We start from the raw sequence: 14,597 nt of genomic DNA, 5'->3' as shown, positions 1-14,597 counted from the left end.
AGACAGAGGGGGCCAAACCTGGTTTTGACCTGATGTAGTGGGAGGGATGTATGACTTGCTTTTCATTTAGTCATATTGGCCCCATTGGATGTATAGAGGGTCCACCATGGCTCCCCACCTCTAGTGGTAGGCATGTTTCTCAGAGTTGATCTATACCGTATAGTTCTGAAAGTTATGTAAGCGCTTTAAGTTATAAATAAGTTGAGCTGTGAGAGATAGAGGAGCCCAGCTGTGAGATAGGACATAACTAGAGCACCTTGTTCCCTTTATACTCCAAAAGTAGTCCTCCCAGCCCACTGCCTACTGCCTGCACCCTATACTACAGTACAGTACTGGGCCTTCTCATCTTCTGCATAGCCAGGGATAAGGAGATCTAACTGCAGTAAAGGCACATTGATGAGTCTTACATAAGAGGATACAACTTGGACCTACAACTTCCCCTTCCTTGTGTAGGTTACTCCTACCTCAACGTCTGAAATGAACAGTTTCACCACATCAATAAGTGGTGAGGTCAGAACTGAGAAAGGGTCAGAATGATTGAAGGATGACTCAGGTGCAGGCCTTTCAAGAACACTGAAAATGTATGCACTCACTAACTGTAAGTCGCTCTGGATAGGACTAAAATGTAAATGTAAATGTCCTTAGCTACCTCATAGTGTGAAGTTAAGTGCTGTGTATGAGTTGTGTGGTACTGGTAGTATTAGATCAGGCAACGTTTGATTACACTCAATTGGCAAACTATTTAGAGAGATGTAGGCCACCGCTATTCCGAGATGTACAAGAAAAGTAAAGTTTTATTTTCTGCGAGTGCGTTTAGGAGTCTTTAAGTACCAGCTTGCACAAGATGATGCACATAGGCCTACTCTTGCGCCAAAGGGGTAGAGCTATAACCTCGGTTTCAAGCATGAACTAATGACATATATGAAACATCTGTACCTTGAGAGTGATATCGTATTACCTCCTGTGACTTTTCATATGCAGTGCATAAGATATTTAACCGAGAAGACAAGGGCTTCCATATTTGGCTTACCAAAAGGATGTGGAGGATGTGGGAGTTGAACAGCGCTCTCCACTCAGGTAATGACAACCAATAGGAACGCAAGGGAGTGCTCAAACACGCTTACTCACGAAAGAGGCAGTCCCTCCCAGTACCAACACAACACACCTTCTGATTTTGATGAGGCGCGGACTGCAATCTTATCTATTGGGCAATAGCAGTGTCGCGAACAGGAATCCGGAATCAAATCGTCGGCTCGCAGAAGAGGAGACAGGTGACGGTCTACGCAGGCAGATCCACCTCCGCTTGGCAGTCTGAACGCAAGGCACATCGTTAGAAAACGACTGTTGTTTATTAGTCCTTTATTGTCGTAATAGATGTTATATATTTAACTACATGACTTTTCATTTAATTGTTTAGCTAGTCAGTTCTAACTCCGAGATGGATAACGCGCACACTAAATCCGCATCTGAAGTTTTAGAGAACTTTGGTGTGAATGAAAACACTGGACTCACCCTTGAACAAGTGAAATCCAATTTAGAAAAATATGGACCTAACGGTGAGTAGGAAACATATTGTTGCTGATGTTGTATTTTCACTGTTATTCAGTTTACCTGCGTGAGTGTTGAATGCAATTCTACCACGGGCACGGATATCATTGCCCAGTTTAGGGAAATTGGTTACATTATTTCCCCGCGCCTTATTGGAAAACGTACAGGTTGAAAACACGAATATCAGTCGCCTACAGCCTGTAATTGTTCCTTCCAGCCTACATATTTAGACTGATCTTATGCGCGAGGCTACTCACCGCTGTTTTAAAGTCATTTATCGTACTTCACCGAGCTACATTGCGTTTCTCGCTCTGCACAAAGTTGTGTGGGGAAGGACGCACGATCGAGGCACTGAACCCGAACGCTACGCTCCTCATCACGGATCGGACTGTGTGAAAACGTGAACTTGATTATTAATAGTATATGCTATTAATGTTACACCTGTATTGACGCAGGAAGTATATCACATCCGTTTTGCAATGCATTTATGGAGAGCCTTTGGGGTATAATAATAATGCCACGTTCATTAACGACAACATATTCATTAAGAATATTATTTTGTGTAACACTTTCAATTTGGGGCTGATGCCATGGTAGGCTACTGGGGCATTTAGTGATCTTTTTGGTGATAATTATGTATTCCACCATGACACCCCCATTGGAGGGACAGGGGGTTGGCCAAAACGACATGCTTAACACGGCACACCCACATAGTTGGTTTTAGTTCCATAATGACAATGAGAACATTTATAAAATGAGGAAACTCTCTTACTCTACTTCTGAGAGAAAGCTATACATCAGTGCTGACGTGTGTGTAATCTGCAAACAAAATTCCAGGGCCATCGCTCAATGTGCACAAGGGGTTTTTATAGGCTACAACATGTTGATGCTGCAGCAGCATCATGTTGAACGTATTTTGTTCCATGAGTTTATTGTGTTTAATCCCCCAGTTAAAGCCCTCATCTCGAATGTAGAGATGGTGGTCTTTAATTTATGTGTTGTATTGAACTTGGCGTCTGTCAACACCGTTACTACTGTCCTTCTGAGTCTATGGCCTGCCATTAATTTGCATGGTGGCTGGTGTCGTTTAGCCATAGAGGAGAGCTGCTGTTTTGTCAGAGTGAAACAGCAGTCCTTTGTTGCACAGACCTACCCAGAGGCTTATGTGTGGCTTCGATGACTTCATGGAAAAATAAATGTCTTGTTGCAGATAGCATCTTCCACTGTTAGCTGTGTGAATTGACTTCCTCTCTCGCTGTGTGTGTTTGTGGTGTGTGTGTGTGTGTGTGTTTGCAGAGATAAATGCTTAAGGGAATACCCTTTTCTTTCTTGGCTGTAAACCAGGGTCACGTTCACCAGGGCACAACGTTTTGGAACATTCAGATATAAATATATTGAGTAGAACAAACATGCCTCTCTGACATGTAGAATAAGCAATCTTGTCAGTTCTTTTCATGACATTTCTATCTGCAACATTCCACACTGTTTGCCTGTTGAACGTGGCCTATGTCTTTCTCAACACAGCCAACAACACATTAAACAGCTGTGTTGCTATTAGCTGTTTTAGTAGCTACATGTCTCAGCTGAGTGATGTGTGTAGCATACTGAATGGCTCATTCCCTCTACTGACAAACCGACCACAACCTGCCTTTGTAGTTGACTGCAATTACTTAATGTGAGTTTGGTGTTTGTTGCAGGGAGGGAGCCACTGTTCTCTGTGTGTGGGCGGCATCCATTTCTATTACAAACCCTCCATGATTACTTCTCTCTCTCTGACACAGGGACAGGTTGTTTCCATACAGGAGCTGTGCAGTAGACTTATTATATAGCCATAATCATTACACACAGACAACATGGCCACAAACAAAGAAGTCCTGTAATCTAACCTCTTACTAGTAAACACAGACACAGGATTAAGTAGGTTATTGCTGCATGGCAGTACCCTGGGGGTACCTGGCCAGGCTGGCCTGTCTATAGGGGGAAGACTGATAAGGGCATATTTGTGGCAGAGAAAAATCTATTGAATAATATATTTGGGGGTACAGTAACCAAAAAAGGTTATGAATTAGGGAAGCCCCCTCAGATCCCTTTGTGTTTTCCACTCTGCTGTAGGAGGTACTAGCAGCATTCCAGGGGAAGATATATGGCGTGCCAGTTTTGTAGACGCAGACATAACATTCCTACGTCAGCACAGGACGGGACGGGAGGCCTATTTCACGCTCTGTCTGGCCCTGGAACTCCCCTGGATGGAGTGTCTGACCACCGGGGTTGTGTTCATTAGGCACCGAATGGAAATTAAAAAGGACTGGACTATATGGATTTGCTCGTTTCGTTTTGTGTTGGAAAACGTTTTGCTACTGTTTTCCCTAATGATCACGACCATGGGCATTGGAGGGGAGACCCCATTTTAAGCCCGATGATCGTCACTGTTGGTACTACTGTCTGAGGTTAAAGATGAAACTTATGCCCTGGCAGTGGTGGTTGGTGCCTTGTGGTTTCTGTTTTCCTAGCTTAGTACACAGACTTGTGTTTTAGGCCTGCTTTTTCTGCCTCACCCCTAGTCAAACCTGTGGTATCATTATGGAGGCCATATCCTCTTTTATTTTGAAACTGTTAGAGGGGGAAAACATTTTTGTTATGGCTTTCTGGTCTGAGGTCACACAACACAAACGTTTCAACAATGTGTTTTATCTCATATTCAAAACTGGGACATTTGGTGGGTTGATGACATGAATATGGTCAAAATGTTGGATGTCAATTAATGAGTTGGTTTTTTTAATTATTTGTTGTGTACACACAGTGATAAACACTAACAAGCAGAGTATTCATCTTCTTTCCTTCCTGTTAAGAGGAACAGCCAAACTAGTCAAATTATTTTGCACTAACATTACATCTTAACCTCCATCTTTCGACTGTGAAACAGGATGTTCTAGACTAGCTGATGTGGTCTCTTCACGTCTGTCTTGAAAAGGGCATTTCAAGCAACCTTGATCTCGATCTCTCATGTGCCTTTATCAAATGTCATCAGCATGTGATTTCAAATCTTGTAAAAAAATTTTTTGGCCAATTAATTTTCTCAGAAATAAGGTGATTTGATTGATCAAACTGTACTTGTTGTTTTTGTGTACTACTGTTGCACTGAGATCAGCTCCTAGCTCCAGATGCATCATGTTTTAGGGACAGTACTGTAAATAGCTGTAGCTGTGTTGGTCCCACTCCCAGATGTTGGAAAGTTGGCCAGGTCTCAGAGCCTCAGTGACCTTCTCTACAAAGCCATGAGGGGAGGAGGTGGTGGGAGGTTGGCTGGCCTTCTGTCCTCACTGCCCATTGCGACTCACTCTCAGTGGCCTTGCTACTTCAGTTCACCCCCCCCCATGTGCACAGACACAGACACATGTGCACAGACTGCGCACAGCAACACATACAGCCGTACACACAAACACACTTGCACTCATAAGCGTTCATGTGCACAGCCAGCCAGACACACACACACACACACACACACAAATACACACTCACTTTTTGTCTGCTGGTGTGACTTGTGAAGACCGCAACTCAGTGTGTGCAGAGTAAAAGAAGCCATAGCCAGGTCTGAACGTGCAATGGCGGACTTACCATTAGGCAGAACAGGCAATTGCCTCAGGTCTTACATCATCAAGGGGCCGCGTGAGCTGGGCATAATATTTATATTATTTTACTAGTAATAATTTTATTTTATTTTTTTTCTCCGCTTGAGTCCCCCTCCCCCCCATGCTCCACTCGAGTTCCCATTTATTGTTTCACACGATATGATTGCAAATGGGACTTTCATTGAAATTAAGCTGCATCAATGAGACACTTTCAGGGTGGGGCATAAAAAAGAAAAATAAAGATGATTTAATTTTAACTGACAAAATACCTTACTAAACGCATTTCTTTAGTAAAAAGACAGGTGCTGCTGATAATATTGCCATCTCGCCGAGGACATGTATGTGTAGCCCATGTATCTGATGGTATGTCAAACTATTTTTGTCCAGACAGCATCAGATACATGGGCTACATATATTAAGATAGAGGGGCGCTGTTTGGCTTGCTCGAACGTGTTTCCTTGTGTTTGATGCCATTCTGTTCGCTCCATTCCAGCCATTTATTATGAGCCGTCCTCCCCTCAGCAGCCTCCACTGCCCCAAACCTACTACGGGTAAAACAGAAACACACCCTGGGTGACCAGAACCCTACAATAATCACCCATGTTTTGTTAATAGGAAAAAATGTATGTAATAATTAATAATAATATGCCATTTAGCAGACGCTTTTATCCAAAGCGACTTAGTCATGTGTGCATAAATTTTTACGTATGGGTGGTCCCGGGGATCGAACCCACTACCCTGGCGTTACAAGCGCCATGCTCTACCAATTGAGCTACAAGTTTAAAATGTATATAAAACTCTTCCTGTTTTGATGTTTATTCTGCAAATGGTGTTAGGGTTTGGCTTCTGTTAAAACATCCTGTTTTATTTTAATGCCATAGCCATAATATATCATATCATTGTGCAATACATTACTCAATATTACTGTATAACCACAACTCCTACTCAGTTACTATTTCCTTGTTGGAAAAGGAGCATACTGTTGATGCATATCCTGTGACACAACACTTTGTCCAACCCTGACTTCCACTGTAGAATGTGTACAGTATGTGAGAGTTCAACCTGGTCTCAGAGCAAAACGCATTATACAGTCAGGTCCATAAGTATTTGGACAGTGACACAATTTGCATCATTTTGGCTCTGTAATGGCCTCCACAATGGATTTGAAAGGAAACAATCAAGATGCGCTTTAAGTGTAGACTTGAATCTTTAATTTAAGGGTTTTGTCAAAATTATTGTATGAACCCACGGTTAATTTTTATACATCCTGCTGCTTTTGTCAGCAGTCACCACATCAATAAATACAAGGTAACCCGTTCCATTGGCAGCCATACATGCCCACACCATAACACTACCTCCACCATGCTTCACAGATGAGGTGATATGCTTCGGTTCATGAGCAGTTCCTTCCCTTCTCCATACTCTTCTCTTCCCATCATTCTGGTACAAGTTGATCTGGTCTTCCTGTTTCTGAGGCTTACCAATGGTTACATCTTGTGGTAACTCTGAATTTACTCTGGTGAAGTCTTCTCTTGATTGTTGACTTTGACACAGATACACCTACCTCCTGGAGGGTGTTCTTGATCTGGCCAACTGTTGTGAAGGGGTTTTTCTTCACCAGGGAAATAATTATTCTGTCATCCACCACAGCTGTTTTCCATGGTCTTCCAGGCCCTTTGGTGTTCCTGAGCTCACCAGTGTGTTCTTCCTTTTTTAAGAATGTACCAAATAGTTGATTTGGCCACACCTAATGTTTTTGCTATCTCTCTGATGGGTTTGTTTTGATTTTTGAGTCTAATGATGGCTTGCTTCACTGGCAGTGACAGCTCTTTGGACTTCATATTGAGGGTTAACAGCAACAGATTCCAAATGCAAATGCCACACTTGAAATCAACTCTAGACCTTTTATCTGCTTCCTTGTAAATGAACTAATGAGGGAATAACACACACCTGGCCATGGAACAGCTGAGCAGCCAATTGTCCAATTACTTTTGGTCCCTTAAAAAGGGGGGACCACATAAAAAGTACTGTAATTCCTACACCGTTCACCCGATTTGGATGTAAATATTTTTAAATACCCTCAAATTAAAGCTGAAAGTCTGCACTTTCTGCTCATGTTCATTATTTAATTTCAACTCCAATATGCTGTGGTAGACAGCTAAAATAATGTGTCCAAATATTTATGGACCTGACTGTATGTTACAAAAATCTGTGCCACGCCATTTAGTATGATAGTTGTCATGACGTTAGGTCATACAATATAATATGAATTGTAGGATGTATAGTATGTTACAAATTACAATTCGTATGATCTGTTACAAATTGCAGTCTGTACAATATGTTACAAATTTGAAATAAGTATTATATGTTAGAATTCCAATTTGTTGTGGCTAACGTTTGCTAGGTGGCTAACTTTAACTTGGTCGCAAGCTAGGTTAGGGGAAGGGTTTAGCTAACATGCTACGTAATTGCAAAGTAGCTAAAAATTAGTAAATAGTGGGCTAAAATGCTAAAGGTGTCCGTAATGAGATTCGAACATGCAACCTTTGGGTTGCTAGACGTTTGCGTTATATGCCCGACCAACCACCCTACTTTCGTTTTTGCCTTAAGTAACCTACTGTCTTATCGAACATAATGTCATACTAAATGGGTCAAATAATGTAACCTAACGTAACTTATCATACTAAATGGAGTTTCAGGGATTTTAGTAACATATAATACGTTTTGCTCTGTGACCAGGCTGGAGAGTAATCAGTTATCTACTATTTCCTGTCAAATACTACTTCCTCTCAAACTAACCCTGCCCCTTACACACTTCCACTCTTCATATCACTGTTTACTCCTTTAATTGTATTGCAGCCAGCATTGCAACTGCAAATAATTATTCCTTCCTGTTTAAATAGAAAATTGTGTTTTATAACACTTTGGAGAGGCGAGTTTAACAGAATGTCTTCAGTCCTTGAGGTGTCGAGTCATGTCCCTCGTCCAGTGGGCTCTGTTCTGTTCTACTTTGCAGAGTAAAGCATTTGGGATCCTGTGCTAACTTATCCCTCTTTTTTCATTCTCTCCTCCCACCTCTGCAGTCAGTCACAGACTCACTGTGGCCTTCTTGAGATAGATGTTGAGTCACTGAGCTAAGCAGAAGCAGCTCTGAGCTGAGCTGCAAGCACGCACCCACGTGTTTGATCAGCCATTCAGTCAAACTGATTAACCCTCATACTACCAACATATTTTACAGACATGGATTTTTATGACACTATCGGGGGGGGGGGGGGGGGGGGGGGGAACAACAATCATAACAAAATATCAACTGAATTATTATCAAAACATAATTAAAAATGTAAATAATGTTATCTGAAAAAATATATAACAGAAACAGCATAATTACAGGACATTTGCATATTCTGTAAAACGAAAATATAAATGGTCCCTTAAATGTGCAGCTTTTTTCCAAAGTACAGTACACATTAGTACTAAAAAGCTAATTTTACCATCAGTTGATTGTAGTATCATTTTAGTTTTTATATAATAATAATATATAATATGCCATTTAGCAGACGCTTTTATCCAAAGCGACTTACAGTCATGCGTGCATACATTTTTTTTTTTTTTTGTGTATGGGTGGTCCCGGGGATCGAACCCACTACCTTGGCGTTACAAGCGCCGTCCTCTACCAGCTGAGCTACAGAGGACCACATTTTTAGAAATGTGAAATAAATATACATTTGTGTAAAAACACAGAGATGGATAGAGGACCCAACCGCTATGTAAGCCATTCCACCATTTTAAAGTAGTCAACAGGGTGGGATGAGTTGGGAGCTATCAGTGAATGATCACAGCATTTTCTTCATCTTAACATTGTGTGCAATGGTTTGTAAATGGTTTTAACAGTACCATCTAGTGGCCACAAATGAATGACACAAGAATTGGTTCAGGACTCCAACACTGCAGGTGGTGGTAAATCACGAAAATAAGATGTATGCATTTATCAAACACAAAATAAGAAAATGTACTACTTCAAAATGGAGATTGCCTCAATGGCGCTGTCCGTGCGTTCACAGCCGCCATAATGGGACCGATAGAATGATGATACTGTAGCTCTATCCATCTCTGTGGTTAAAAACGACTGCCATTTAAAGGGCCAGTACACCAACATTTTAAATGTACTCAATTTGATTGACATAAAGTGATCCATCCATTGCTCCTGAGAGACAATCACCAAAAATACAGCTAAGTTTTCTATATTTACTTAAAGGGATGCTTCGGGATTTTGGCAATGAGACCCTTTATTTACTTCAGTCAGATGAACTCATGGATACCCTTTTTATGTCTCTGCCTCTAGTATGAAGGAAGGTAGAGTTAGTTTCGCAAGCCAATGGTAACTAGCATTAGCGGCATGACTGGAAGTCTATGGTGGATCTACTGGCATACCTGCCGTTACATAGACTTCCAGTCATTGTGCTAACGCTAGTAAGCAATTGCGCAATGGGGGGGTTGTCGTCGAGTGGGCAGATGAGCCTGGGATACAGTATTTTCAACCTAACTTCTGTTTCTTCTGAAAAACGGCAGTGGGGACTCCACAGGCATCTTTCTACGCCTGCTACATTAGGTTAGTCACCCTGATCATGATACTCTCATAAAGATACTGTGAGTACTCCTCTTCTGTACCTCCATATTGGAGTGTAGTAAGGACTGACTTACTGAATGAACTCCATCCCCTGCCCTCACACTGACCTGATGGGGGCTATCCAATCAGGCAGTGACATACACACAAACACCAGACCCTTACACACTCATGGTTACACACCTCTGCCTCTCCAGGGAATGAAGGTGCACCCTCCTCCACCCTCCATTTCTATTAATATGAATGATTAAATGATTGACATGCTCCCGAGTGGCGCAGCGGTCTAAGGCACTGCATCTCGGTGCTTGAGGCGTCACTACAGACCCCCTGGTTCAATTCCAGGCTGTATCACAACCGGCCGTGATTGGGAGTCCCATAGGGCGGCGCACAATTGGGAAAGCGTCGTCCGGGTTTGGTCGGTGTAGGCCGTCATTGTAAATAAGAATTTGTTCTTAACTGACTTGCCTAGTTAAATAAAGGTTAAAAATAATAATAATAACAAAATCCACAGAGTAGTGTGTTAAAGTCTATGGCCCTTATCATTCACATCTAATACATTATATGGTTAATGCATGCATACCTTTGGGGGTCAGAGGAAGGTGCAGTGGGTCACCAGAGTTCACCATTATACCATTTCTAGACCAGATTTGTATTCCCACAGCATAGCTACAGTGTCAGTCTGGCTTGCCCTGGGTCTTTAACTCTCAGACAGACCGAGTGCTATAGCTGACTGCTCTGCTTTGCTCTGCTCTCTATGGCCTTCTGCTATTTATTTTAATAACACTGGCTATTTTCCTGAGTGCAGCACTAGACCAACTCTACGGGCCGACCGAGGGCATCTCCTGGCCACCCGTTTATTATCCCACTGTAAATGTATTTTATTTAACCTTTTATTTAACTAGGCATCACCGCCTACTGCTCGGCATCCGACCGTAAGGCGCTACAGAAGGTAGTGCATACGGCTCAGTACATCACTGGGGCCAAGCTTCCTGCCATCCAGGACCTATATACTAGGTGGTGTCAGAGGAAGGCCTAAGTCATAGACTGTTCTCTCTGCTACTGCACGGCAAGCGGTACCGGAGCGCCAAGTCTAGGTCCAAAAGGCTCCTTAACAGCTTCCACCCCAAGCCATAAGACTGCTGAACAATTAATCAAATGGCCACCTGGACTATTTACATTTACGTCACGACAAGAGACACCACCACACTACATAAAGAGAGACCTAAGACAACAACAAAGTATGGTAGCAACACAACATGACAGCAACACGGTAGCAACACAACATGGCAGCAGCACAACATGGTAGCAGCACAAAACATGGTACACACATTATTGGGCACAGACAACGGCACAAAGGGCAAGAAGGTAGAGACAACAATACATCACGCGAAGCAGCCACAAGTGTCAGTAAGAATGTCCATGATCGAGTCTTTGAATGAAGAAATGGATATAAAACTGTCCAGTTTGAGTGTTTTTTGCAGCTCATTCCAGTCGATAGCTGCAGCGAACTGAAAAGAGGAGCGACCCAGGGATGTGTGTGCTTTGGGGAACTTTAACAGAATGTGACTGGCAGAACAGGTGTTGTATGTGGAGGATGAGGGATGCAGTAGGTATCTCAGATAGGGTTGAGTGTGGCCTAAGAGGGTTTTTATAAAGGCACCAGCAGTAAAGTTCACTTTAGATGCCCAGAGAGCCACGGCGTGTCCCAAATGACACCCTGTTCCGTATTTAGTGCACAACCTTTGACCTATAGTGGCTTGCGAAAGTATTCACCACCGTTGGCGTTTTTCCTATTTTGTTCCTTACAACGTGGAATTAAAATGGATTTTTTGGGGGTTTGTATCATTTGATTTACACAACATGCCTACCACTTTGAAGATGCAAAATATGTTTTCTTGTGAAACAAACAAGAAATAAGACAAACTGAACTTGAGCGTGCATAACTATTCACTCCCCCCCAAAGTCAATACTTTGTAGAGCTACCTTTTGCAGCAATTACAGCTGCAAGTCTCTTGGGGCATGTCTCTATAAGCTTGGCACATCTAGCCACTGGGATTTTTGCCCATTCTTCAAGGCAAAACTGCTCCAGCTCCTTCAAGTTGGATAGGTTCCGCTGGTGTACAGCAATCTTTAAGTCATACCACAGATTCTCAAATGGATTGAGGTCTGGGCTTTGACTAGGCCATTCCAAGACATGTAAATGTTTCCCCTTAAACCACTCGAGTGTTGCTTTAGCAGTATGCTTAGGGTCATTGTCCTGCTGGAAGGTGAACCTCCGTCCCAGGCTCAAATCTCTGGAAGACTGAAACAGGTTTCCCTCAAGAATTTCCCTGTATTTAGCGCCATCCATCATTCCTTCAATTCTGACCAGTTTCCCAGTCCCTGCTGATAAAAAAAAAAAAAAAACATCCCCACAGCATGATGCTGCCACCACCATGCTTCACTGTGGGGATGGTGTTCTCGGGGTAATGAGAGGTGTTGGGTTTGCGCCAGACATAGCATTTTCCTTGATGGCCAAAAAGCTAATTTTTAGTCTCATCTGACCAGAGTACCTTCTTCCATATGTTTGGGGAGTCTCCCACATGGCTTTTGGCAAACACCAAACGTGTTTGCTTATTTCTTTCTTTAAGCAATGGCTTTTTTCTGGCCACTCTTCCGTAAAGCCCAGCTCTGTGGAGTGTACGGCTTAAAGTGGTCCTATGGACAGATACTCCAATCTCCTCTGTGGAGCTTTGCAACTCCTTCAGGGTTATCTTTGGTCTCTTTGTTGCCTCTCTGATTAATGCCCTCCTTGCCTGGTCCGTGAGTTTTGGTGGGCGGCCCTCTCTTGGCAGGTTTGTTGTGGTGCCATATTCTTTCTATTTTTTAATAATGGATTTAATGGTGCTCCGTGGGATGTTCAACGTTTCAGATATTTTTTTATAACCCAACCCTGATCTGTACTTCTCCACAACTTTGTCCCTGACCTGTTTGGAGAGCTCCTTGGTCTTCATGGTGCCGCTTGCTTGGTGGTGCCCCTTGCTTAGTGGTGTTGCAGACTCTGGGGCCTTTCAGAACAGGTGTGTGTGTGTGTGTGTGTGTGTGTGTGTATGTGTATGTATATATATACTGAGATCATGTGACACTTAGATTGCACACAGGTGGACTTTATTTAACTAATTATGTGACTTCTGAAGGTAATTGGTTGCACCAGATCTTATTTAGGGGCTTCATAGCAAAGGGGGTGAATACATATGCACGCACCACTTTTCCGTTATTTGTTGAAAGATTTTGTTTTCATTTCACTTCACCAATTTGGACTATTTTGTGTATGTCCATTACATGAAATCCAAATAAAAATCAATTTAAGTTACAGGCTGTAATGCAACAAAATAGGAAAAACGCCAAGGGGGATGAATACTTTTGCAAGGCACTGTATTCCCTAAATAGTGGTCAAAAGCAGTGCATGATACAGAGAATAGACTGCCATTTGGGATGCCAACCCAGTGTGTAGTGTAGTGTATAGTGTAGTGTAGAGATGTATCAAGTTTCTATGCATTGCATAACAATTATTTTGGGTTTTATAAAATGTGGGATCGGTGTTGGTGACGTTATCCAATGAAACACTGTTTTCCAGTAGTGTCCACAAGCCAATTAGCCATGGCAAACGTTCACATATTTACAGTTGAGCCTGAGAGTGCCTCGAAAATCTAGCCGTTGCTGTGCTTTCCATATTATTATGATGTGTAGTTTATAACTCTGCCTAATGATTAGAGCTGTAATGCTTTTAAAGGAGAAATTAAAGAAGTGTGCGTGCGTGCGTGCGTCTGAGTGTACTAGGAAGCTGTTGTGAAAGCTACTGTATCAGCAGATCCCATGTCCTAGTCATGATAGTACATTTCCTGCTGCTTCTCCTGGCTCTCTGTTGCTGTCTCTGGGTTCAAAAACTCTCTGAAATCTTTCAAATACTTTAAGGATCTGCTTTAGCCTGTCTGGAGTACCAGGTGGGCAGGGTTTGCACTTTAGCAAAGATTCCATTTGTCCCATTGCAACAGGCAAGCTCGATCAAGCCCAGCTAAAGTATTTTAAATGATTTCAAATGCTAGTTGAACCCAGGTTTGCTGGCCACGGGCTTGGACATGGAACACCTCTGTTCTGTTGTTGGCTACTGTAACCAGGAAGTGGTTCCCCACTGGTTGGACTGGTAGTGTCTAAACAGGCTGGCTCTTGTTTTCATTATCTGTCTGCACACGAGGGACGGGGGGCATGAGAGGTTGGTAGGGCGGGGGGGACAGAAAATAAGAGCAAGAGAGAGACATGAGAGATAAAGGGAGAGCCAGCAAGAGAAAAAAAGAGGCGTGGTGAAGTCTGTCGGAATGTGCCTGGGCAGGCTGAGGCTGACACAACCCAGATGACAACAGCAAGGAGGGAATCCTTGGCACAGAGTGCTGGGGAACCCCGTTCAGCCCTCCCTCCCTCCTTTCCTCCCTCCCTCCCTTGCTCCCGTCTAGCAAGCCTCCCTTTGTCTCTCCCTCCAGCAGTACTAGGAACTGCAGCCAGCCTTACACAAGTGGGGAGGCACAGCAATAGGGAAAAGGCCTTATTAAGGAAAACAGCGGGACAGTTTCCTCTAGTTCGCACAGACATTTCAGGAGGCTCTGGCACAGTGCAAAAGGGTTTAAAGTTCTCAGTGCAAAAAAGTTCTCCAAAAGGGTTTACCACGTTCAGCTCAGGGAAGTCACCTTGAGTCTCTACATGCATGGTGAAAGACTAAATACATTCTCATTTACAATGAGTCATCGTAGCTATACAGATGA

At 42.9% G+C, this 14,597-nt stretch overlaps 1 protein-coding gene across 1 annotated transcript in view; it reads left to right on the top strand.

Annotated features, from left to right (window-relative positions):
• The first annotated feature begins 1,233 nt into the window (after positions 1-1,233).
• LOC311116800 (sarcoplasmic/endoplasmic reticulum calcium ATPase 1-like) overlaps positions 1,234-14,597 on the top strand; it is a 69,741-nt gene continuing 56,377 nt past the window's right edge. The window contains exon 1 of the mRNA XM_084191838.1: positions 1,234-1,556. Coding sequence (XP_084047964.1) covers positions 1,439-1,556 — 118 coding nt within the window. The 5' untranslated portion in view covers positions 1,234-1,438. The remainder of the gene's footprint in view (positions 1,557-14,597) is intronic.

The sequence above is a fragment of the Coregonus lavaretus genome (genome assembly GCF_964263955.1).
Source record: "Coregonus lavaretus genome assembly, contig: HAP1_SCAFFOLD_650, whole genome shotgun sequence".
Lineage (NCBI taxonomy): Eukaryota > Metazoa > Chordata > Actinopteri > Salmoniformes > Salmonidae > Coregonus > Coregonus lavaretus.
Note: the sequence above shows the minus strand (reverse complement) of the source record. Positions and strands in the feature narration are given on the sequence as shown.